Raw genomic sequence first — 23258 nt, 5'->3', positions numbered from 1 at the left:
CATTGACTTTTTCATTTACATTTTTTTTTTGGCTATTACCAAGTTTCATGTGTCTCGCCCCTACCCCAATCCCCCCTCGTGCCACTGTACCGCAGTGCAGGTCTCTGTAGGTGATGAGATGTATTCTGCAAAAACTCAGCTCTAAATACATAGATCGTACCAAGAGTTTTTAAAGACCGAGGTTAAATGTTACATCATAATGTAAGCAGAAAGAGTTCAACTTTTTTTTTGGCTGCTTACAAAGCAGGCTCCGTCGTAAACAAGGCTCATTTATTGACCACTTCTTTGTACCTGCGATCTCTTAAATAACATGCATTTCTTGCAAACTAAACTATATATAGCATAAGCCTCAACCAGTGTTCTGCAAGCCAGCAGCAATTCCCTTCATCGTCAAGATAAGGGTGTCTTCAAGACCTGGGGCATACTCGCTGGTGGGGTTAAGCTTCACAAGCTCTGCAGCAGGCTTGTGGCTCGATTCCATGTACTCTTTCGACAGGTGTGGCCTCAGCTTCACGTGATAATCAGGGTCACGAATCCGCTTCAGGGTGTATGCTTGGCAGACATTGAGGGTCGTGATGTATGCATGACGGAGACGAAGCCTCTGCTTCAAATATGGGTCTCCTTCAAGTAGATCCCTGTGTCCAGCAATCTGTCACAAAGAAAAGCAAGTTTATGTCAATACTACTTTCTAGTCTTAGGCTGAAGTCCTCTGTTTACACGTGTTATGAGAGAAAACCAGGCCAATATGGCAGGCAGTTGGTAAATCCCAACAGACCTGAACATGACAAGGTCTGTCCTGAACTGATCCATTGTGTATATGGAACCATAAATAAACCAAATAAACCTGATCTGTTACAGTACAGCTATTCCAGATTTTGAACTGCTGTATATGAACGGCAAATGCCAAGCATTGAGGTAAATTCAAATCCATTCAGGTCATTTCGGGTTATCCCAACTCAGCTAAATACTAAAGTCGTCGTGCCTACCGACGTGAATATCAATGGAAGCCCTAGTTGACCCAGCCACAAACAATGACTTTTCCCTACTTAGGAGGTCCAAGAGGTTCACTTTCAAGATTCAATAGTATATTACCTGGAGAAGAAGGCCTTTAGTTTCCTCATAATTTGCCCTCAAGCGCTCTCCAAATGGATGTAGTTCTTCAGACACTAGAAGCTTGTCATATAAAGCAGCAATTCCGGGATCTCCCTTTGCGAAAACCATTTCAACCAAGTCAATGGTGACTCTGAAAAATGGCCACTGCCTGTACATCTCCTGAAGCATGTGGAGATTCTTTATGTCCTTTTGAATGATATACTTAAATGCAGCACCAAAGCCAAGCCACACCGGAAGATGAAACCTTGTCTGAGTCCATGCAAAGATCCATGGGATTGCACGAAGTGACTCAATGCCTCCACTCGGCTTCCTCTTCGATGGACGACTCCCAATGTTCATCCGACCATACTCCAACTCTGGTGTGGCCTGCAACATCAAAAGAACCACTATTCTTAGCTTTAATAGTTTCTGGAGTCTTCAAGCACCAGAACATGAGCACTTCTACTTTGGGAAGTCATTTTGACACGAGATAACATTTATAAAGACGAAAAAAGATCATAAATAAGCTTATTGATGCATAAGCAAATGGTGGCAAGTAAAATAATTTACTTCTAAGAAAATGTTGGAGACTATGATCCTTATTGCAGATTTCTTCTCTGTGAAGTTGATCATTCTACAATCTTCTAGTATACTTTAGAGAAAAGTCCATGCCACTTAATGAAGGTTAGTCTGCATATTTTCGGATTTTTACAAGATAGGGCTTCCTAGTTACTTAGCATCAGGGAATAAAAATCAACAAGAAGCAGCAAATTAGAAGGGCATATACTTCATCAATGAAGTTTCAAATTTTCCTGTCATCAGATTTGCAGGAACACGGGCATTACTTATCATGGATTAAGGGGTGGGGGGCAACCAGAGAGAGAATTTTGAGAAAAAACTTACGAGGCGGAAGTACTCAACAAAACGCGGCTCTTGGAACACTATTGAACGGTATTCCTTTGTTGCAATAACTGCCATCTCATCCATGAGCGCACGCCATTCTGGTTTTGGTGAGACTGGAGGATGCATACCATGCTCGAGCGTGGCAGCTGTAAAACGCTGGAGTGTCCTAAAGCATAAGTGCTCCTCTCCAAATGACTGTTCAATAACTTCACCTTGAACAGTCACACGAAGTGACCCATGAATCGTCTCAGGTGGCTGCGACAATATAGCAAGATGGGTGGGCCCACCTCCTCTTCCAACAGTTCCTCCTCGGCCATGGAACATCGTGAGCTTAACCCCAAATTGCTTGGCCACCTTTATAAGCTCTTCTTGAGCTTTGTATAACTGCCAAGCAGCAGAGAAACGACCGGCATCCTTTCCAGAATCAGAATAGCCAATCATGACTTCTTGCTTTCCATTAATCCTGTTTCTATACCAGTCAATCGAGAAAAGACGAGCCAAAGCGGCGGGGGCCGCCTCTAGATCAGCAAGCTTCTCAAACAACGGTACAACCCTTAATGGCTTCTTCACACGGCATTCACGTTGTAGAAGCTCGACAGCAAGCACATCAGACGGGGATGTTGCCATTGAAATTATGTAGGCACCAAAGTTGTCCAAAGGAAGTTCAGCAATGACATGAAATGTGTCCAGGACATCAGCAATTTCCTCTGTTTTGGGCAGATCAGGCCCAAAGAGAGGGCGTTTGCCACTAAGCTCAGATAGGAGCCATTCCTGCCTGCGCTCTTCAGACCATTCACGATACGACCCAATACCCAGGTGCTTTGTGATAGCATCAATGACATCAGTGTGCCTGTCCGATTCTTGCCGAATGTCGAGTCTTACAAGGGAAAGCCCAAAGGTAGAAACTTGCCTTAAGAAATCAAGAAGGCTTCCATCTGCTATTGACCGATCACCACACGAGCAGAGCGAGCGGTAGCAGAGCTCAAGAGGCTCCAGAAACTACAAGAGTGTATCACAAGCTCTTAGTTTTTACAAAGAAATAATACATTGTTATTTTGTAACAACAGATAAATGTTGTTGACGTCACTAGGACTAATAGTAGAAAAGAGAATATTCTGCATCCCATAGTTGAAAATGCAATAGCATTGAGCTGAATCACAAGAAGAAACTGTGTGAAGTCTCCATGTCCGGATTAGGCATGGCATAAAATGTAACGAAAAGACACAGATTAACCATTAAACTCTTCAGTCGTAGTTCAAATTTTAGATGAAAAACACAAGAGTTACGTGAAGGAAGGGACACCTGTTCGACATTGGTAAATGCTGTGTCCTCGGAAATGTCAGATAACCCATTGGCTAACAATTGCCGAGAGCGTTCACGCGTGTTATACAACTTGTCTCTCACGTCTCCAAGAATAACACGATAGGGTTCATTTGAAGGTACTTGTTTCCAAAACTCTGCATTAGACATTGCAGACAATAATGCAATTGATGTTAGCATTTAGGTGGCGATTTCCAATGAAAGGACTATATATATCATACTTAAACTAACAGATTAACTGATTTCTCAACAGAGGACCACCTACCTATGAAATGTTTTGCATCTCTTTTTGTTGAGCTGTGAAGCATGTTTGCACGTTCCCTGAGCTCATCACTGCAACGCCACATGGACAACTGCCAGGAGAATCCGAATGCAAAAGGAACACGATGGATTGTCAAAATCTGAATTGCATGAACCAATCATTAAATGAGTAAAGACAATTCAATACCTCAAACATCAGATCCTCTATCTGAGAAAAGTATAAATTAGCAGCCATCATTCTCGCGAGTAAGCATACATCCCTAGTAACTTCAGGAGTTACCCTAGGATTTCCTGGAATAAGAACCACAAAAGAACGACTGAGCAAGCCAATAAAACTTGTACATGGTTTACTTTGCCTCTTAATACATGCATGAGGTGAGAAATTGGCGTAGAAGAGACAGGGAACCCAAATTAGTTGCTTGCAAGGTTTGTTCAAGAGCAAAAAAAGAAGGAAAGTCAGCACAACCGAAAAAATAATCTTATCGCCATCTTTTCTTCTTTTTCTTGGGTTTTTTATGAGCATTAATGCCAATTAAATGAATTGATTTCCCTAGCTTCAGCACCCATTATGGTACATCAGAGAGATTGCATTGTATCTAAAATCTATAAACTTCCCCAATTGTGTTGTCCTCCCTTTAGTCTCATCTATCCATGTCAATGTCTATGATGAAGCGCAATAATAACCGTCATTACAACAATAAGCATGACAAATGCTAATTGCAAAGGACTGCCAGGTCTTTCGTATGAAGATTACGAACCATCACGATCCCCCCCCATCCAAGAAGAGAACTGGATAAGAGGAGCATTGTAGGGAACACGTTCATTTATCCCAATGTTCTTCAACGCTGTATCAACTCGTCGCAAAAATTTTGGAACACCTTTCCATATAGTTTCGTGGAAATAGCTCACTCCTGCCCTCATCTCATCTTGTGGAGTAGGGGGAGTTCTCCGAATTTCATCAGTGCGAAATGCAGCTTGAATCTAGACAAGAAAGATGAATCACCATTAATCCAAAGAAATATCTAATATTGTCAAATTACAATCAAATAGAGGTGCACCATGAATGATAAGGTACAAATGCACGAAAAGTTAGAATCGCCAATTGCACCGATATCAATATAATTGTTTTGACACATATTGCAAATGTCTCCACATGTTGCAGAGTTGGACAGTGATCAAAAGAAACTACGGATGAAAATGCACATATCTATAAATGAAAAGGTGGAGCAAGATCTAGAACTAGCACCACTTGTTTATGAATTATGAGAAACATAAGTAAATAGTAACGCTGAAAATATGAAGTAGGAAAGCCACAGCAAGATGCCCTTATTACTTATTAGTCGTTACTGCTCAATATCAAATTAGCAGCAAAGTTAGAACTTTGTTAGGACCACATACACGTGACAACTAAGCATATCAGTCTCATCAGAACTGAAGATATGCCATAGCCCATCGGTAGGATAATATGCACGGATCTCAATACCAAAAGTTTAACGGTTATTAGAATAGTTGCCTTGCCTTCCCCTAAATCACCTAAGCATACAAACAAACCGAAAGTGGAGACAATTGTCATCTTGCATCTCACCGAACTCAATTTCAAGTGAAAATTCACAGCTCATAGGATAAGCCCATATAAGTCTTGTGTTCATTATGCTTCAACTAGCATTTGCATACCTCTCTCTGCAGAGCCTCGTCAAGTTCCTGCTTATCGTCAGGAGTAATATCTTTGGCATTCAACTGCGTTAAACAGTTGCGGATCCTGGAAATATACCAAAGGAGATCATCATGCATTTGATCAATAGATAGTTTGTCATCTAATGGCTAAGTCATAAGCAACTAAAACACTTGGGGAGCCCAGAACAGACCTTGCATGCTTTTGAAGCAATGATCTCCGGACAGATTGAGTAGGATGGGCCGTTAAGACCAGATCAACTGTTTGGTTCTTCAAAGCATCAAAAACTTCCTCAGGAGACTTCTTCAGTTGGCCCACCAGTCTCTTCAAGGTCTCTTCAATATCTGACTCAGTCGTGGCCGACGCCTCATCAGCAAAATCCCCCTTCTTCAACTTAATTCGTCTTCGGTATGCAATTTGAACTTCCTCGGCCAAATTAGCCAGATTCAGCATGTGAGAGAACGATTTCGTGATAACAATAGAATCGCCCGGATCCAAGCTGGTCAGCACATTCCCGAGCTCCTCTAACTTCTGAGGATCGTGCTTTCCCTCATACTCAGCTGAAAGCTCATAACAGTCTTGAACCTAAAATCCAAATCAGTACATAAACAGTTAGCATTCTGCCGATCATCCCAGTCCAAAAAGAAGCTTCAAAAGGTCATCACTCCAAACCACTGAACCAAAGTCCAAAAACAAGCTTCAATTCATCTACTCATGACAACGAGATTAGAGACCAACCAGACCTGTAAGCAGAACCAGCACCAGTTTACATCATTTGGTAACTTTAAAAAACGATAATTTGACCATGGTCATTAAAGCCGAACCTGAAAAGGACTAATAGTTACGTGGGCTCCTCTGTTCCAGGATCATATATCACGGACTAGCTAAAACTCGAAACTTTTTCTCTTCTTTTTTTGGGTGGGGATAGATAAACTTGAAACTTCAGTTCAATTGGGCCGTAATGGATCTCGTCGATTCAATTCAAGCTTATACAGGCATCCACAAACCAGAACAAACATAAAGTTCAAAACTTCACAAACACTCGGATTCATTCTCAACATACTCAACAACCGCTTGCACAATTAGCATCACAACAATGACCCAGAAAGCCGTATCAACCCGCGATCGCTAAAACTCCTCTTACCGTCTCTCTGATGTTTTCGCCGTGCAGATCCTGAAGGATATCGAGGAACCTATCCAGCAGCAGAGCATCGTACTCCACGAGCTTGTCGTCCTCGGACACCTTCCCAGGTGCCAGCAGCCTCAACTGAGCATCGATCGAAGTCAGCTTTTCCAGATTCCTAGCCGCCATTCCTCACTCTCTCTCTCTCTGTGTCCCCCCCAACCTTCTTCTCAGCCTCTCTGCTTTCCCTCGACGCTCTCCAATTCAGGGCGCCAAAAGAAACAGAGCAGGTAAGAAAAATCGCAACTTCGGTAGAGATTCTAACGGGTCACGGAGTAAAGGGTCGGGAAGAGAAACGAATCCCGTGAAGTGGGTAGGAGCGAAGATGGTGGAAGATGGCGGAAAAGGCCAGAGCAGCGACCGTGATCACTGCGCACGAGAAAGCGGACAGGGAGAGAGATTTGAAGGAGTCGATCACGGTAGCGAGAGAGAGAGAGAGAGAGGGGCGAAGTACAGGCTGCTGACTGCTTGAGTGAGTTCTGGGATTTATAAAAAGAAGAAGCTTTTCGCCCGTCCATTAATTTAATCAAAAATTCGAGTTTTTCCGATCATGTCACAAAATCGAAATTGCTTTTTGATTCGAAAATGAGAAAAGTGAAATCTGGTCCCCCAGAAGTTTTTTTATTTTAGTTTCTTTTGCCCGTGGTCCCCCGTGAGGTTCCACCCACTCGTACAAAAAGTAGTTCATTTTCCGCTAAAATTTTGTTTCAGGACAACTACACAAATGATCCTCGAACCTTGAATCAATGTGCCGATGTATAATGTGATCCGTAAACTTTTAATTTGTTCAATATGCAACTTCTATACACAAACCTATGAGTCGGCATCTGTATTTTGCAAAAGTTTCAATTGTTCTCGATTGAAAAAAAAAAGTCAAAAACTATAAGCGACAATATTAAAATCAAACCAAGAAAATAAAACATAAAAGCCAATTCAAGCATAACTATTCACGACGAGATCTTGCAACTAAAACAAACACGCTATATTTTTTTTTTTTGGTCGAACACACTATATTGAAAATGGTATAATTGTCAAAAAAATAATAAACCTATTATACGGCGACCAATTGTGTCCTAAATCTTTCAATTATGCCAATTTAGTCCTAAACCTTTTAAGGATTTGCTAATTTAGTCATAAATCTTTTAATTGTGTCAATTCAGTATTAAACCTTTTAAAAATTTTCCAATTTGATCATAAACCTATTATTTTGATAATTGGTCGGAAGAACTATATCGACAAATCGTCAAAAAGTTTAGGGCTAATTTGGTAAAATTGAAATGTTTAGGACTAAATTAGTAATTAAAAGGTTTATGACTGAATTTGATTACCGTATAATAAGTTTATGATTTTTTTTACAGTTTCCCATTGTAATAGATATATAGGCCAAAAAAAAAAAAGGAAAGAGACTTCAATTAAAATATGGAATTCTAGATGTTGAGGGCTGCTGTAAGAAAGAGTGATATATGGTAGGGGTGTGCAACCGGACCAGGTTTACCCGGAAATCGGACCAATCCACCCAAAAAACAGGTTCGGGAATCGGTTCTAACAAGAACCGGTCCGGGTACCGGTTCCATTTTTTGGGAACCGGTTAGAACCGGTCCGGTTTCCGGTTTCAAGTAAAAACCAACCCAAACCTGTTTTAGAACCGGTTTTGAGATAATGTACAAAAAAGTAAAAAGCCTATATCACGTTACCCTACTTCACCGGTTTTAGAACCGATTTCCGGTTTAATATTGGAATATGTTTCACAACTATGAGCGAAACAGCACGGCCCTTAAAGTCATCTAAATATTGTGTGATTCAGATGAGATATATAGATATTTTTTTAGTGAGAGCAGATGCCTTACCGCCAAGTCACTTGATTTTTCTTTCAAGATATTTCATTCGGAAACAGAAGTGAGGAGTTATCTCATCATGGCGCAAAATAAAGAGCTAAACATGTTGAATAAATTCCCTGGAAATGTGACTCTTAAATATTTATGCGATTGGACTATGTCTTGCTACATAGTACTTTTGGATTGTTGATTTTGATGGATTGTAATTTCAATTGCTCATTTTGGGGATTGTTACTTTTGGCGGATAGTGGTTTTTGTTATACATCTTTTATTTTAAATTGTTTCATTGCTACCTATATTATTTTGCTAGAAAAAAATGAAACCGAAAAAAGGAACAAAAAAAAAATAGGTTCTCGGGTAGACCCTGAAACCGGACCGGAAAAACAGGGTTGGTTCCAAAACAGGGTCTAGGAAAAACAGGGTTGGTTTAGGTTCCAAAAATTGGGAACCGGTTATAACAGGGTTGGTTTCAGATTCTAGGTCCGGATCCAACCCACCCTGGAATCGATCACCCCTAATATATGGAACAATCTTGTGCTTTGGCCAAGAAAAGAAGGTAAGAAAAAGATGGCTCTATTTCTTGATGAACAAGATGGGCAATAAGAAGATTCTTTCTTCCAAATTTGCCGGAGGAATATGCTTTAATTGATTGATGGCATATCCTCTTCTCTTTCCTGGATTCGCGAGACTTTTGAGGTCAAAGACGTCGGGCATGACTACTTTAATTTGATTGAGCAATGCGTGGAAATTTGTAAAGAAGCTTTTTTTACCCTACATTGTCCTATTGATTCCTCTAATATTCAGATCGGATCAGGATTTTTTTTTTTTTATAACTGAGATGTCCGCGCGGCCGGCGAGTTAGGACTCAAACCAGCGGTGATGCCCGACTAGTCCTCGAGGGAGGCTAGCGCAGCATCCCACCGCCACGACCCCCACATAAATTGCCGATGGGCGATTTTGAAACCAGGACCTCTCATGAAAGAAACTGAGCGCAAATCAACGCGGCCAACGATGAGTGGGTGATCGGATCAGGATTTTGCGCCTCGGTTTTTCAAGAAAACTAATGAGACGAAAAGACTAGCCAACTTTATAAGCGCGTCTTCTTTTTGATGTACATTTCGAAAGTACCTTTTATATATATATTGGAAAGGAAATTATTCGACCTCTTTAGTTTCGATTTAATTTGTTGGGAGCGACTTAGAGATCATACTGACCGACTAATTTTTTCCTCACCCGATTGTTTCGTTAAATATCGTGTTTATTTTTATAGAATGCGAGATAAAAAAAAAAACGGTACATGCTCCCGATTGATAATTCAACATGCCCGGTAGGTCTTTAATTATTCTTGGAAATGCAGGTCGTGCTTTTAGATTTAGAAAAAAAAAACTTATGCGCCTCCACGACGCGAGGACTAGTTTTTCATCACCGAGGCTCGCGTGCTATATTGGGGGCCATTTTTCGCATTTAAGTTTTGACTTATGATCTCAATTGACTTTGTGCATTCTAACTCTTGACTTGTTGCTTTCATTTTCATGTCCCCTTAAACACGTTTAAGGAAACATCTAGAAAAAACGATCTGCCAATGTCATGGAAGCACGAGAATTGACAATGAATTTCGGATTTTCAGGAAGAAGGAGTGAGCCAATAGGCGAAGTGTAGCACACGACGCGCGTGATAGCAAACCCGGGAGAAGTCCAATTTCAATTTCTCTCAGACGTGCCTTTCACGAGCCCCACGAGGTTGAACGAGAAAATGTTCTTTATTTTTCATCGCAATTATTTCACTTTAGAAATATAATATATATTATATTCCATTTGCATTTCACTTAAAAATATATATATTATGTTCAATTTAACTATAAACAAGTTACGGAGCAGCTTTTGAAACTGACGCGATTAGATCTCTCTTCTCTGCAAGTGTTTGTGGATCTGGCTAATGATTTTCTTTCAATTTATTTATATATTCTATGCGTGCAAAAATCGGAACTAAGGTTGGATTTGAAGTATATGCTTGAAATCATCTGATCAATAATTAGTGTCGTCGATAATAATCAAGTAGCTTTTGGGACGAGAAAATATAGTATCCCGAGAAATAGTGTTCTTGGCTCTACGAAATCTGAAGGTACAATAAAAAAAAAAGCGTTGCAAATTTCTTTTTTCTTCTTATTTTTGGCAAAGTGTTTATCGATTTCAATATTTTCTGAGATGGGAAAAGTAGCTGGGTGGTCGTGGATGATTTTGGGACACGTGCCATAAAGAAAGAGGGAATGAAAAAGGTTGCCTTCGTTCAATGGACCGTACCCCTTTTGGTCACCAATTTGATGTGTATTGGCCATTGCTTTTGTCCTCAATGCTGAATGACAAATTAAAGTCGGTACTTAGTAATGGCTTCCTTAGCAATGTACACTTTTTGGCACGTAGTGTAGGAAAACATTTCATGGCCAGCAACATTGTCGACCAGAACGTCAATGTGTGGTAAGAAAAAATCATTTTTGGGACTCGCCCGATTTAGGTCTCGGTAATCCAACCCTTACCCGGCCATCTTTCTGGGGCACCTGAACAACATTAGAAAGCTAGATTGGATAAGTGCTGTCGACGATGAATTTGGCCTTTTTTTTGTCTGATGATTTTCACCATGTGTGGAATATAGAATAAGCAAGAAGATAGATTCCACTTCTAGTGTTGAGTGGAAGAATTAGATGCATCTTATCATCATTGAAGTCCGCATGATTCCATTTATGACTATACTTAAAGAAGATTTAATCTGTTTGACTAAACATTTTCCATTCAGTTCAAAAAGAAAAATCAACATGGTTTTAATTGGTTCATCAAAAGTTTGCCTAAAATTTCATTATCACACTCTGCGGAATATTGATTTCGGATCCAATTGAATTCAGGTTTATGTTGTTATTAGTTACTCTCTAGCATATATGTATATGTATATGCCAACGCTAGTGTGCTCTAAATTGTTTGGGCAACAACCAATGGCTACTACTTGCCTAGGTAGCGGTCATTCACGACTATTTCGATCGTCAATACTTTTCCCCCCTAAATAAAACATGAAATTCGATTGAATTGAGCTGCGATCAGCATTTCAACCTCAAGAAATTCGCCAATCTATTGTGTCACAATCCAATTTATCGTGCACCATAGCCCATACGAAAATCTAAGTAAAAAAGTGTTAGAAAAGTCTTTACCTATTATTGCATTGATGTCAATTTAGTCATAAAACTTATTTTTGTGTTAATTTAGTTCTAAATCTTTTGACATAGTATCAATTCAGTCCTTCTGACTAATTTTGGCCGAATATTGCTGACGTAAATATTGGTTAGCCTACGTGGTATTACCGGCGTTAACGTAGATAATTTTTAATAATATATTAATATTTTTTATGATTTTTTTTCTTTCATTTATTTTTTTCTCTCTTCTTCCTTTGGCTAGTGACTGGCCACAAATGACGGCTGGCCACTTGCCATGGCGGGGCAGGCTAGCCTCACCTAGGCAAGGGTCGTCATCGCTTGCCACAAACGAGGCCCGACCAGGTGAGGGGGAACCTTAGTGAGGGCTCCCGTCACCAGAGGGGGAACCTTAGCGAGGGCTCCCGTCACCGGATCTGGTGAGATCGTCTTGGCTTGGGCGAGGGCCAACCTCACCAGATCTGGCCTAGGCAAGGGAAGCCCTCACTAGGGCTTGCCCTCGCCTGTGGCGGTCAATAACGACCCTTGCCTAGGTGAGGCCAACTCGCTTGACCATCGCTTGTGGTCAGTGGCCGGTCACCAGTCAAAGGAAGAAGAAAAAAAATAAAAAATAAAAAAAAATAAAAAAATTAAAATATTATTAAAAATTATCTATGTTAGCTCAAAAATGTCACGTGGGCTGCCGACCCATCAATATTCGGCAAAAATTAATCGGAGGGACTGAATTAACACTGTATCAAAAGGTTTAAAATTAAATTGGGATAAAAAAATGTTTAAAATTAAATTGGCACTACTGTTTAGGATTTTTTTAATGCTTTTCCCAAAATCTAAGTCACCCTACCTAATGTCTTGACACCTTGTGTGCTTGCACGCATTGACCGTAGCCAATTGTCACCTACCATCAACGAGAAATAACGATGGTCTCATTAAAATAAGGAAGAAGAAAATGGGAACACGTTCATCGAGGAAAAAGAAAAATGGGCGAAAATGGCGGATCTGTAACGTAGTCTGTCGTATCAGATAAGCAATGGCATCTATATAAAACCCTAGCTTTGCAAGTAAGGAAAAATAATGGGAGTTGATCGGCAGATGGCCTCGGAACTTTTGGACAAGTGGTCCGGAATTTTCGGAGTGTTCCGAGAAAGTCAAACTCCAAATTTCCCGATCCGACCCTACTCATCGACGCTCCTACCTCATATACATCATCATGCATGCGGACCGACGACGGCGCCTCACTTGCCCTGGGGTCTTCTTTTCTCTCTTGCTGAAAAACCAATTGTAGCACGTTTCCCGAAAGAGAGATTGCAATTCGTAGAGCTTATTTAGGTGGACAAATTGTACGCGACGTGCTGATTCGAATATACTATCGGAAGAAAATAAGAAGATTCATAACGCTTCATATGTGACGACCGATCTAGATGGATGGGAATATTAAATTTTTCCGGCGTTTTATTTTGGGAAAAGTTTTAATTGGTGCGGCGAAAGGGGTTTTGTCTTTTGTTTGACTTTGATACCTAATAATTCAATTGATGCGATATGGACCTCCCAAAAGCTGGGAGTTTTGACAATAACAAAAGCTAGCCGAAAGGTATTAACAATAGGGACGTGGACTCTTTGCATTATGAAGAATAAATGAAAAAAAAATTTAGATAAAAGTGTGAAAAATTCTGACCCAAAAGCTGAGATAAAGAACATTAGCGAACTCTTTGGCACTCCGTTAACGAGGAGAAAATATTGCGTGAGTGGAATACACCACGTCAGCAATACATAACACCATTGAGCAGAAGACACGTGGCAAGAAGGGCCCACAGATCAGATTTACTAAAGAATCAGCCGCTTTCCCTTCTCTCTCCCATTCTCCGTTAACCCTCCGTTAGCCTCGCCGCGACTGCTCAAAAATTCACTTTTCATCTGGTTTCTCTCTCCCTCACTCCTCCCGCTCAAAATTTCTCCTGCTCCCGACCTCCTCTTTCTTCCTCCGCGACTTCGCCTCCTTTGCTCGTGAACCCGCCGCGCCTACGCGGGTTGCCTCAGCCGTCCCCTTCCAGAAAACCCATCTACTCTCTCTCTTCCCTCCGCGAAGCACGGCTCTTTTTGTGAGCCGCGCCTCCGCCTCCACCGCTTGCCTTCGCCGTCGCCTCTCGGACCCCGTCGGTGGCTCAGATCCCGACCACGCGGCCGCCTCCGCCTACGTCGTCGCCTCCGAAGCTCCCATTGGCGATTCGTCCTCTGCCCCTCTCTCTTTGTCTCGTGAAAGGGCACCGCTCGGCTGTCTGTAACGAACCGCGCCTCCGCCGTCGCCTCCCGAAGCCCCTTTGGCGATCTCGGGCTCCGGATCTCCCTCTACGTTGCCTCTGAAGCCCCATTCTCAGGTTAAGATTTGATATGACTTGAACTTATTCTCATCGTTTTTGCCCTAACGTGAAGATCGGTGGCTCAGATCCGACCACGCGGCCGCCTCCGCCTACGCCGTCGCCTCCGAAGCCCCCCATTGGCGATTCGTCCTCTGCCCCTCTCTCTCTGTCCCGAGAAATGGCTCCGCTCAGCTCTCAAAGCTGGCGCTAGTGGTGGTGATGGTGGGGTCGAGGTGTGCGTGTTCGACAATCGCGGCGTGGGCTGAAGCTCCATGCCCGTCGACAAGTCGGAGTACACGTGAGTCCGATCGACGCATACCGTGAGCTTTCTAGTTCGTTTGAGTGTGTGCTGCTTCGTGGAGTTTCTTGAATCGGGAGCGTATTCACAGGAGAAGTTGATTGATTGCGTGACAGTGCAAAAGAAGCAATTTGGCAATGAATTTCTCATCTGTTGTGCTAATATTATCTTCTCATCTTCTTTATAGCCACAATTATGAAATGTTATATTCTTGCATTGTGATCTTGATCGCTACTTCAACCTTGTTTCAACTTGCGACCCTTGATCCTCTCAAATATATAGTCCTGTCACTAAAATGTTTGGCATCTTTGGAAATGCCTTGTTTGGCAACTTGATCTGTATGCATAGTAAGATCATTCCAAATGTATGGATACTGGTGATATAAATGAAACTATTAACTGTCATTTTTCCTCCTATTGTGTCTTGCAGGTAGGTTTGAGGGTTGAACATCCTCAAGAACTAATAAACAGCATACAGGTTGGTGATGCACTTCCCTTTGCTAGTGTAAATTTATGGAAGTTCTCTTGATTTTCTGGGACTAGATCAGTCGTGGTTAAATTAAGCCCTTGGCAAAGACAGAAATAATAGGGGTTGGCTTCTTTTCTTCCTTATCTCTCGGGTAGAATTAAGAGTTGACTATGGTTTCAAATCGAGCAGTATGATGGATCATCTAGGGACAAATGTAGTAGTCTTTTGTTTTTGTAAATTCTTCTAGGTTTCTCAAGCACTAATTGGAGCTGGTGGTGTCCTCTTATTCTCTACATTTTGATAGTTTCATTTGCTAGCAGCACTCACTTTATTTCTTCTTGAGCTTCTGACCAGTTCCAATCATAAATTCATTACAGGTAATTTCAAAATTATGCAAGCAGCCAGTCGTTGTTTATATTCCAGAGCATGAGGTGAGTTTTTTTCTCAACTTACATGGTCTTTCACATTTGTTGGATGGTAGAGCAGATTGAATTTAGAAACCATTTATCGCAAAAAAATTCCTGAAACCGAGTAATTGTATTTCCAAATTCTTCTTTTAATTGGAGATTGCAATATATAATAGTGTCATGGAAGTAAGTACTTATCAGCTTAAGTTGGTACTCTAATTTGTCATGGAAGTAACATAATGGTTAAGATAGGAACAGCAAAATCTAGAGTGCTTGAACTGATCTCATTGACATTGAAAAGTGACTAATTCTGCCATTTTCAGCTGACTGAAAGTTATTATGGATAAATACCTGAAGCACGTTCCCTAGTCCTTGGAGAGGACTTGGAATTGGTTTCCTGATAAAAGTGGAAAAAGGATTATCAAAACAATCAGCTCCCATTTTCATGCCCGCCGACAAGTTGGAGTACATGTGAGTCCAATCGACGCATACCGTGAGCTTTCTAGTTCGTTTGAGTGTGTGCTGCTTTGTGGAGTTTCTTGAATCGGGATCGTATTCACGGGAGAATGGTTGCCGGTTGGTGCAAAGCTTAAATGCAGCTTCAACTTTCCTTGGACTAATCGTGCACATTGGATGGCTTTCTTAGTCTTTTAGTTTGATGATAATTTGGTGCTGTTCCAAAAACATTTTAACAAAAATTGACTTTGACTTTCGATGTGATTTATGGAGCAGGACAAAGATTATGGCGAAAGATGCGATTACTGTACTCGATCACCTGGGATGGGAAAGAGCCCATGTCATTGGCCATTCAATGAATGAGTTTTGAATGACCCAAATTTCATGGATGCTTATTTGGCTCTGTTCTTCATATGAGAAATTAAAACAACCATTCTGATTGCAATTTCTGGATGCCTGGATTTATCTGGCCATTTTTTAAACTTAATAATGAACTAAAAATCACATCCATGACATGTCTGCCTATGTGTCCAGATCGGGGTCCTTTTTGTTTCGGGTGACTAACGCCCTCTTTGGCTATCAAAACAGGAGCTATGATCGCTTGCAAGTTGGCTGCCATGGTGCCCAACAGAGTTTTACCTTTAGGATTGCTCAATGTGACTGGTGGAGGTTATAAATGTTTCCCAAAGGTATTGCATTCATTTTAGTATGCGATGATCCTTCCTTTGAATAGAGATTGACATTTTTCTCCATGCAAACTAAAAGGGGAAAGAATGTTCTTACCGGTTTCTTTTATCATTAAAAGAACTATTTGTTTGTGTGGGTGTTCGCTATTCAGTACTTTACAGACAGGTTGTTCATTTATTGCATGCTGAGCCTGTTCCATGCTCCTATCCTTTGCTTTAACCACATCAACAAGAGGAAATGGATTTTTTTTACTAATATATTGCTTAGAAAGGAGCCGTTATGAACTTTTACTGGTTGGTTACTTGCCGATTTTAATCCATGTCAAGAATGTTCCTTATTAATGTTGCGCGTAGTAGAAGTTGCTTTCACAGTTTGCATCTCTCGAATGTCCCTGTCACAGCTGCCATACAAAATCATTCAGATGGAAAAATCTTCAAAAGATCTCATTGCATCACTTGAATAACCCAGCTATAGCTACTGCACAAAATCATAGAGATGGTTATTTTTCAAAAGATCTCTCGTTGATTAGCTACAGGAGTCCTTTTCCTTGTGAAAATGAGAAGCAATGCGAGAGACATAGGACTTAACCTTGGATATTGTGTAGGAACAATGATTTATTGAAATAGAGATTCTAAGAAAGATCAATATCTAGCGAGAGCCTTTACATCGCGATTGCGATCTTCCCGAGATGATTCCGTGTTTTCATCTAGGCAAAAAGGGTCCTCTCACGTTTGCCTTTTAATGGTGAAACTGCTTATTGTTTACTTGAATCCATTCATATTCTGTATCTTGACCTCACCATATGATGGAACATTGTTATTGGGGGAGTGGAAGCTGTTTTGACTTTCCTCAAGGAAATTGGTTTCATTTTTACTTTCCCAAAGAAATTCCCATACTTGTTTTAAGTAGCTACTTGTGCTATTTACCATGTGAATTAAATTAGTTTTGATGATGCAATTACATTGTCAATTAAAACCAAAAAAAATTGAATCCAGTCCTGATATTACACTTGATCCACTATTTGAGTGGTCTAACGATGATCTTTTGATTTGCGTAGATTGACCGGCGAACCATCTCAATTGCAGTCCGCGTTTTTAGGGCTAAGACTCTAGAACAAAGGGCTGCTGTTGATTTGGATACCCACTACTCAAAAGTAGGCAGTACTTATGTACTTAAACCATCATTGTAAAATCCACTGCATCCTCCTTTCATCTCTGTCAAAGGAAAAATACTTAATCTTTCTCCATCCCAAAAGAAATAAGGATTTCGGGAGAACAATTAGTTGTTCTGTGATTGTATGAATAAAGGACTCCAAGTAAATTCATTTGTGTTCTTATGATTGGAGTCTTTCTTTTGGGACATGGAAGTGCGTCGATGTGTTAGGCTTCCACGGACAGAGGTTTGAGATAATGCTGTGTGAGTGTGTGTGTGTGTGTGTGTGAGAGAGAGAGAGAGAGAGAGAGAGAGAGAGAGAGCAATCCATAGGGTAAAGCCGTTGGTCTATTTTTCTTTCTCTTATGGAAGCGTAATGTATTATGTGCAGGAATATCTTGAGGAATATGTTGGATCTAGCACCCGGAGGGCAGTACTCCACCAAGTAAGAAATCTTGAAAAATCTCAAGTTTCTTTGGTCTAGCATTAACATAATGGAGCAAACTCTACATGGCCTTAGTAACTCTTGTGTTATTTAGAGACTTCCTAAGGGTTTTTTAAGGTTTAGTAAGTGTTTATGTCTACGAGTGTTGTTTAGGTTTAAATGCACAACAATGCCATATAAACAAGTGTCAAACTATCATTGAGTTTTCCTATCCTTAGGATTTCCAGAGATGCATTTTACTTTGGTGTTCACGGTTAAATGGACCTACCTCTGAATAACCATGGTGCAATAGTTTTTCACTTATGACTATACACCTTTGCTTAGAGTTCATTGAAACTGGATGAACTTTATAAGAGATTACTTCACTGAAAATTGCCATTTTGTGTTGAAGTCAATAATTGGTTTTTGACTAGTTTAATTTTATAATTTTAGTATAAGATTGATAACTTGACTAAGGACTAGATCCTATCACTTGCGGGAATATGTAAAATGTATTACAGCAATGGGGCTGCAGTCCAATTATGGCTTTCGGGGTTAGATAAATGCTTGCTTGGAAGCATAGAATGACAAAACAGAGATACAATTCAGCAACTTCTTTCTGCAGCATCTTTGTTTTGTCTAGGACTCTTCATCGGGAGTGCGCTGTTGGCATCGATTACAGAGAGGTGGATACCTACTCTTCTTAGTTCTACGAGATCATCATGTTTTTTCACATTACTCGGTCCCGGCAGTTTATATGCTGGATGTTGCGAATGAAATTGAAAATGTTTTGCAGAAATTCTCGGGATGGGATTGGAGGATAATTGATATATGACGAGCTCTAACACCAGCACTTGTGCGGTATGTCATCCTTCCATCCGAGTGCTTGTTATTAGAGAATGGCAGTTTTGAACTTCATCACTTTCAATTTAATTGTGCCATGCCGGATGTCTCACTTGTTGCTTAATAGCTTATTTGTGTTTTCATTTCAGAATCGATGCGGACCACGTGGAAGTGAGGCCTTACCAGAAGGTATTGTTGCCAATTCTTCTGATTTGGAAATGAGGCCGTTATGGGATTCTGCAGAGGTAAAAAAACAGCCTGAAATGACAATAGTTTTTCAATGTAGAAGATATAACATCATAGTTACGAACATGCATTAACTTGCTTGATCTTTGGACAGGGCTCTCTTAGTTCTTCGTCTAACTTGTTTGCCGTGGCTGTTGGAATCAAGCAAAAGGATCTTGTGAATAAAATGGTTACAAAGGTGAGGAGACTTTTAGCATTGCTTAGGCTATTTTTCTCGAGCTTTTTCCAGGCTAACTGTGTCAATTTTCACTTTGCGTTTCATCAAATGATTTTGTGGTGATGCTTTTCCACTATGATGGTGTTGTTGATGAGTGGAAGGACTTAGAATGGAGTGATCGCGTCATACATGTATCGCATTTAACCAAACTAAATGGCAACTGGTCTTTTCCTTCCAACCCAGGTAATAATCATTCACAGTCTCCTAATGGATCTTCAATCTCCTAAGCAACAATTTCCTTACCGTCTTCTAATGAAGAAGAAGCAAATGACGCATTCTAAATGTTTTTTTCCTGTCATTTGACTTTGAAAGCATGATTTTTATTTTTATGAACTGAGATGTCTATTCAAACAACTAATTGAGAGAGGATGTAGAATAAAGTGCTATTTCATATTGGGTTGAGATGTAGGTATCACTTATCGCAATGTCACACTATATTCATTGATATGTTGGTTGATAGAACTTCCTAGCTTATGTGATAGATAAGTTTATTGCTTATCATATAAATGTATGCGTATTAGTATGGTGATACTATTCATCTTCCCATGTCCTCATGCCATTTCTGCTCTAAATCATAGGCAAGAGGATGCATATGACTAAGTGGATGAGTGTTATAAGAAGACCAAGTTCGTAGCTGCATATCGAACATGATTCAACCCATACGAGGAGAGAAATTTTGGAAAAAGACTAATAAGGAGGCCCTGAATCACTTCCAGCGAGGGCGAAGCCTGGTAGACGCAAACATAAAAGAATAAGAGAGGAAGGTGAGGTCGCAAGTGGTATTAGGATGTCGAGGGTAGGAATGAAGATGACATGTCGAAGTTGCAAGAAGACGGGACACAATAGTTTAACATGCCCCACTAAGAAGGCTGGGTTAGCGGCATCACAAACACCATTGTCTAGGCAAAAACTTCCGGTAAGTACTTCCATTTTGTTAGATTTACTTTTTTACTAACAACGATTTTTAAATTAATGAAATCTTATAATATTAGGTTAAGAGTAAAAGTGCTAGAGAGGACAAGAGACAAAGAATTGATACACAAGCACATGTTGAATCAACATCACAAGAAGCTGAAGTTGAAGTTCCAGTTAAAGTAGCAAGGCCATCAAGAAAGAAAAAAATATTGAAAGGACGCAACTCGACCTATAAGAATGATAGCCATTTGTGAGGGTTGGGTTTAGGGAAGTGATGTGGCTGTATTTTTTTGTTGATGATGGGTTCAGGGAAGTGATGTGGTTGTTTTTGTTCTTTTGTTGCTGATGGATTCAGTGAATGAGATGTTGACTATTCCATTATGCAATGATCGTGGGAAAGATAGTCTAGTTACGGCTTCTTTATTATGATAACTTGGGATTTCATGTTCTTCAATCAAATTCTTGGTTGACTGTTTCAGCAAAGATTGTCTGGTTATGACTATTTTGGAAAGATAGTCTGATTTGTTCAAGCGAAAGATCCTACTCGATCCACTCTGCCCTCTATTTTAGCAATTCCCATAAACTACATAGCACCTCCTCTGTTTCTGCCCTCTGGTTAGGGTGAGGTCCCTTGTGGTGAGCTTGTCAATATGAGTGAACTGATTGACTTTGTTGTTTTCATTTGGCTTGGTTGTTTCTGCATTACAGTAGAATGGCCGATTTGACTTTGATTAGCAATGTCCGGTAAGTATTCACACCCCGCGTTTGTTCAATTGGAATATTTTTCCGAGTTAGGGCTCATATTTCGGAATTATATGTTATTTGAGCGGCGAAGTTCGATTTTTGAGTCGTTGAGCTGCGTATATATGTAGAATTGGTAGTTTAGGGTGTTGCGGGACCGTGGGATTTTACGGAACCCGATTAGGATTTACGGTTTGCCGGATATGAATTTTTGAAGTTGAGCGCTTGCAGTGAACAGTGCGCGACCAGCGGCTTTTAGGCCGATTTTTGTCGGCTTTCGGCTTGATTTTGGGACGGCCAAATTAGGGTTATTGTAGTGCTCCGAATGAGCTTTCTTTTAACTATAAGCTTGCTTGGAACGGAGTTTAGTGGAGAAAGTTATGGCGCAATCAAGTTTCGTGCTCAAGCTCCGCGTTGTGGACAGTTTGGCTAGTCTTTGTGCCCATTTATGTGTTATTCGAGCGGTGAAATCCGATTTTTGAGTCGTTGAGCTGCGTATATATATATAGAATTGATAGTTTAGGATGTTGCGGATTTGTGAGATTTTACGGAACCGATTAGGACTTACGGTTTGCCGGATATGAATTTTTGAAGTTGAGCGCGTAGTGAACGTCTTGCGACCAGCGGCTTTTAGGCCAATTTTCATCGGCTTTCGGCTCGATTTTGGGACGGCCAAGTTAGGGTTCTTGTAGTGCTCTGAATGAGCTTTCTTTTAACTATAAGCTCGCTTGGAATGGAGTTTAGTGGAGAAAGTTATGGCGCAACCAAATTTTGCGCTCAAGCTCAGCGTTGCGAGACAGGTTTGGCTAGTCTTGTGCCCATTTCTTTTCTTCCTCCTTTAATTTATGTATATCCATGTACTTATGTGGAGATGTGAAAGGCATATTGACACAAAAAAACTTGCAATATTGCACGAAAGAACTGCTAAAAGCTCCAAATCCGTGCAAGGAACATTGAAATTAAGATTGCGAGAGATATACAAAAGAAGAAACTAATATTCGGACCTCAAATGTGGAATTCATTTACTGAAAATGATGCTCTAACTTGTGGAAACAGACCTTATCCCGAACAGGATGCTAAATTTTTCATCCAGCTAGTCATTTTGTTAAGTCCCAATGAAGAAATTCCCATCTTCCACTCCGAAACAGACCTTAATTCAAAACATAATCGTTTTTCAGTCAATTTTCTTGATAGACAAGATCAACACACGGTGCTTGCTGTTTTAAGCAACATAACGCTTTTTATCCGAAGTATGCCGAACAATATAAGCTTTGCTTATTCGACGCAAGATAAACCCCTACATGGTCATAGAACACCACGAATTATGATCATTTTCAACTCGGTCACGACAAATGTAACTGCTATAGGTAATGCACCCTTCTACGACATATGGGTGTACCAGCTTCCAATGCTGCCACTCTCTTTTCGAAGAGAATCTTCATTCATACAAATTGATAATGCACATAGATGGATCCAACGAAGTGAGTACGGATGTATCAGAGAAAAACAATCACACCCAAGTGCAACACTAAAAGAATGAAATCCACGGTAATAATTGGAAAGACAAGGATCTAAATAAAACTTTGAAAATCATCGACTCAGTCTTTCTACCGAATGAAACAGTAAGTTCCAAAACAAACAGAAACAAGTAGGCAAAAATAATCTAACATAGTTACTAAAGACACAAGGAACACCAAAATTTGTGTACTCTTCAGTGTTCTTCATCATGGTTCTCACTTCTTTGCCTTGTTCGGTACCACGAAAGCCCAATAAAATTCTATAAGATAAATCCAACTATGGATAAAGAAATCTGCCCATTTTGTTGCATATACTAACTCAGCTGCAGTGCTTGTAGCTGGTGGTGCTTCTTCTTGGCTTCTCACTAGGTCCTGTTCAATTTAGACAAGGGAATCAATTTAGAATCCACCTATGATACATAAATACATTTTCAGTCAAGTATAGTAGAGCTTGTAATTTTGCTAGCTTGAATCAAAACCAATCATCTTCAATAAATGCATGGGTTCATGCATTCGACCCAAATACTAAATTGTGAGACGACGCCATACAAACTTGTTCCTTGAGATCATTCTTGAAACTTCACACTAACACTTCACACCGGTTGACAGGTTCAAATCACTCTTGATCTGCACATCACCGAACAAATATTATAGGTGAATGAGCCTCCGATTACTAAATGGTAAGTCAAAATACCAATGATTTCATTATAAGTAGCAGCCCAAAACAAATGGTAAGTCGAAATACCTTCGATCATGAATGAGCCTCCGATCACTTGAAGCTGCATATTGGATATTTTCCTAACGCTAAAGAAGACAATGACCTTATATATCAAGAACAACTTTGCCCATTTTATGAACTGGCTAAAACTTTAGAAGAACGGTAAAGGATAAGACAAAAAAGAAGATTACGTGTGCAATCCACAAGCTTCAATTCCATTAACAATTGTAGCACCAGACCCAAGACAAAAAAATGCCAACAACGGATATCGAGCCCAAACAAATCTTTCTTTGGAATACCCATAACTGCAGAAAATGAGAGAACATAGTGAATACTCGAAGAAGAATGAATCT

At 40.3% G+C, this 23258-nt stretch overlaps 1 protein-coding gene and 1 pseudogene across 1 annotated transcript; one reads left to right on the top strand and one right to left on the bottom strand.

Moving 5' to 3' along the window:
* Nucleotides 1-123: 123 nt before the first annotated feature.
* Nucleotides 124-6868, bottom strand: LOC115682808 (phosphoenolpyruvate carboxylase 2-like). The gene is made up of 10 exons (XM_030607146.2): nucleotides 6393-6868; nucleotides 5442-5833; nucleotides 5251-5335; nucleotides 4335-4557; nucleotides 3764-3867; nucleotides 3581-3668; nucleotides 3298-3452; nucleotides 1996-2994; nucleotides 1093-1479; nucleotides 124-649 (listed from the first exon to the last, which is right to left on the bottom strand). Exons 1-10 carry the CDS (start codon nucleotides 6558-6560, stop codon nucleotides 350-352), a joined length of 2901 nt encoding a protein of 966 aa, XP_030463006.1. The 5' UTR covers nucleotides 6561-6868; the 3' UTR covers nucleotides 124-349.
* On the top strand, nucleotides 6767-18291 carry LOC130134768 (uncharacterized; annotated as a pseudogene).
* Nucleotides 18292-23258: the final 4967 nt, after the last annotated feature.

Source organism: Syzygium oleosum, unplaced genomic scaffold, assembly GCF_021117445.2.
Source record: "Syzygium oleosum isolate NSW1041296 unplaced genomic scaffold, Sole_v2.1 Sole_v2.23, whole genome shotgun sequence".
Classification (NCBI taxonomy): Eukaryota; Viridiplantae; Streptophyta; class Magnoliopsida; order Myrtales; family Myrtaceae; genus Syzygium; species Syzygium oleosum.
Note: the sequence above shows the minus strand (reverse complement) of the source record. Positions and strands in the feature narration are given on the sequence as shown.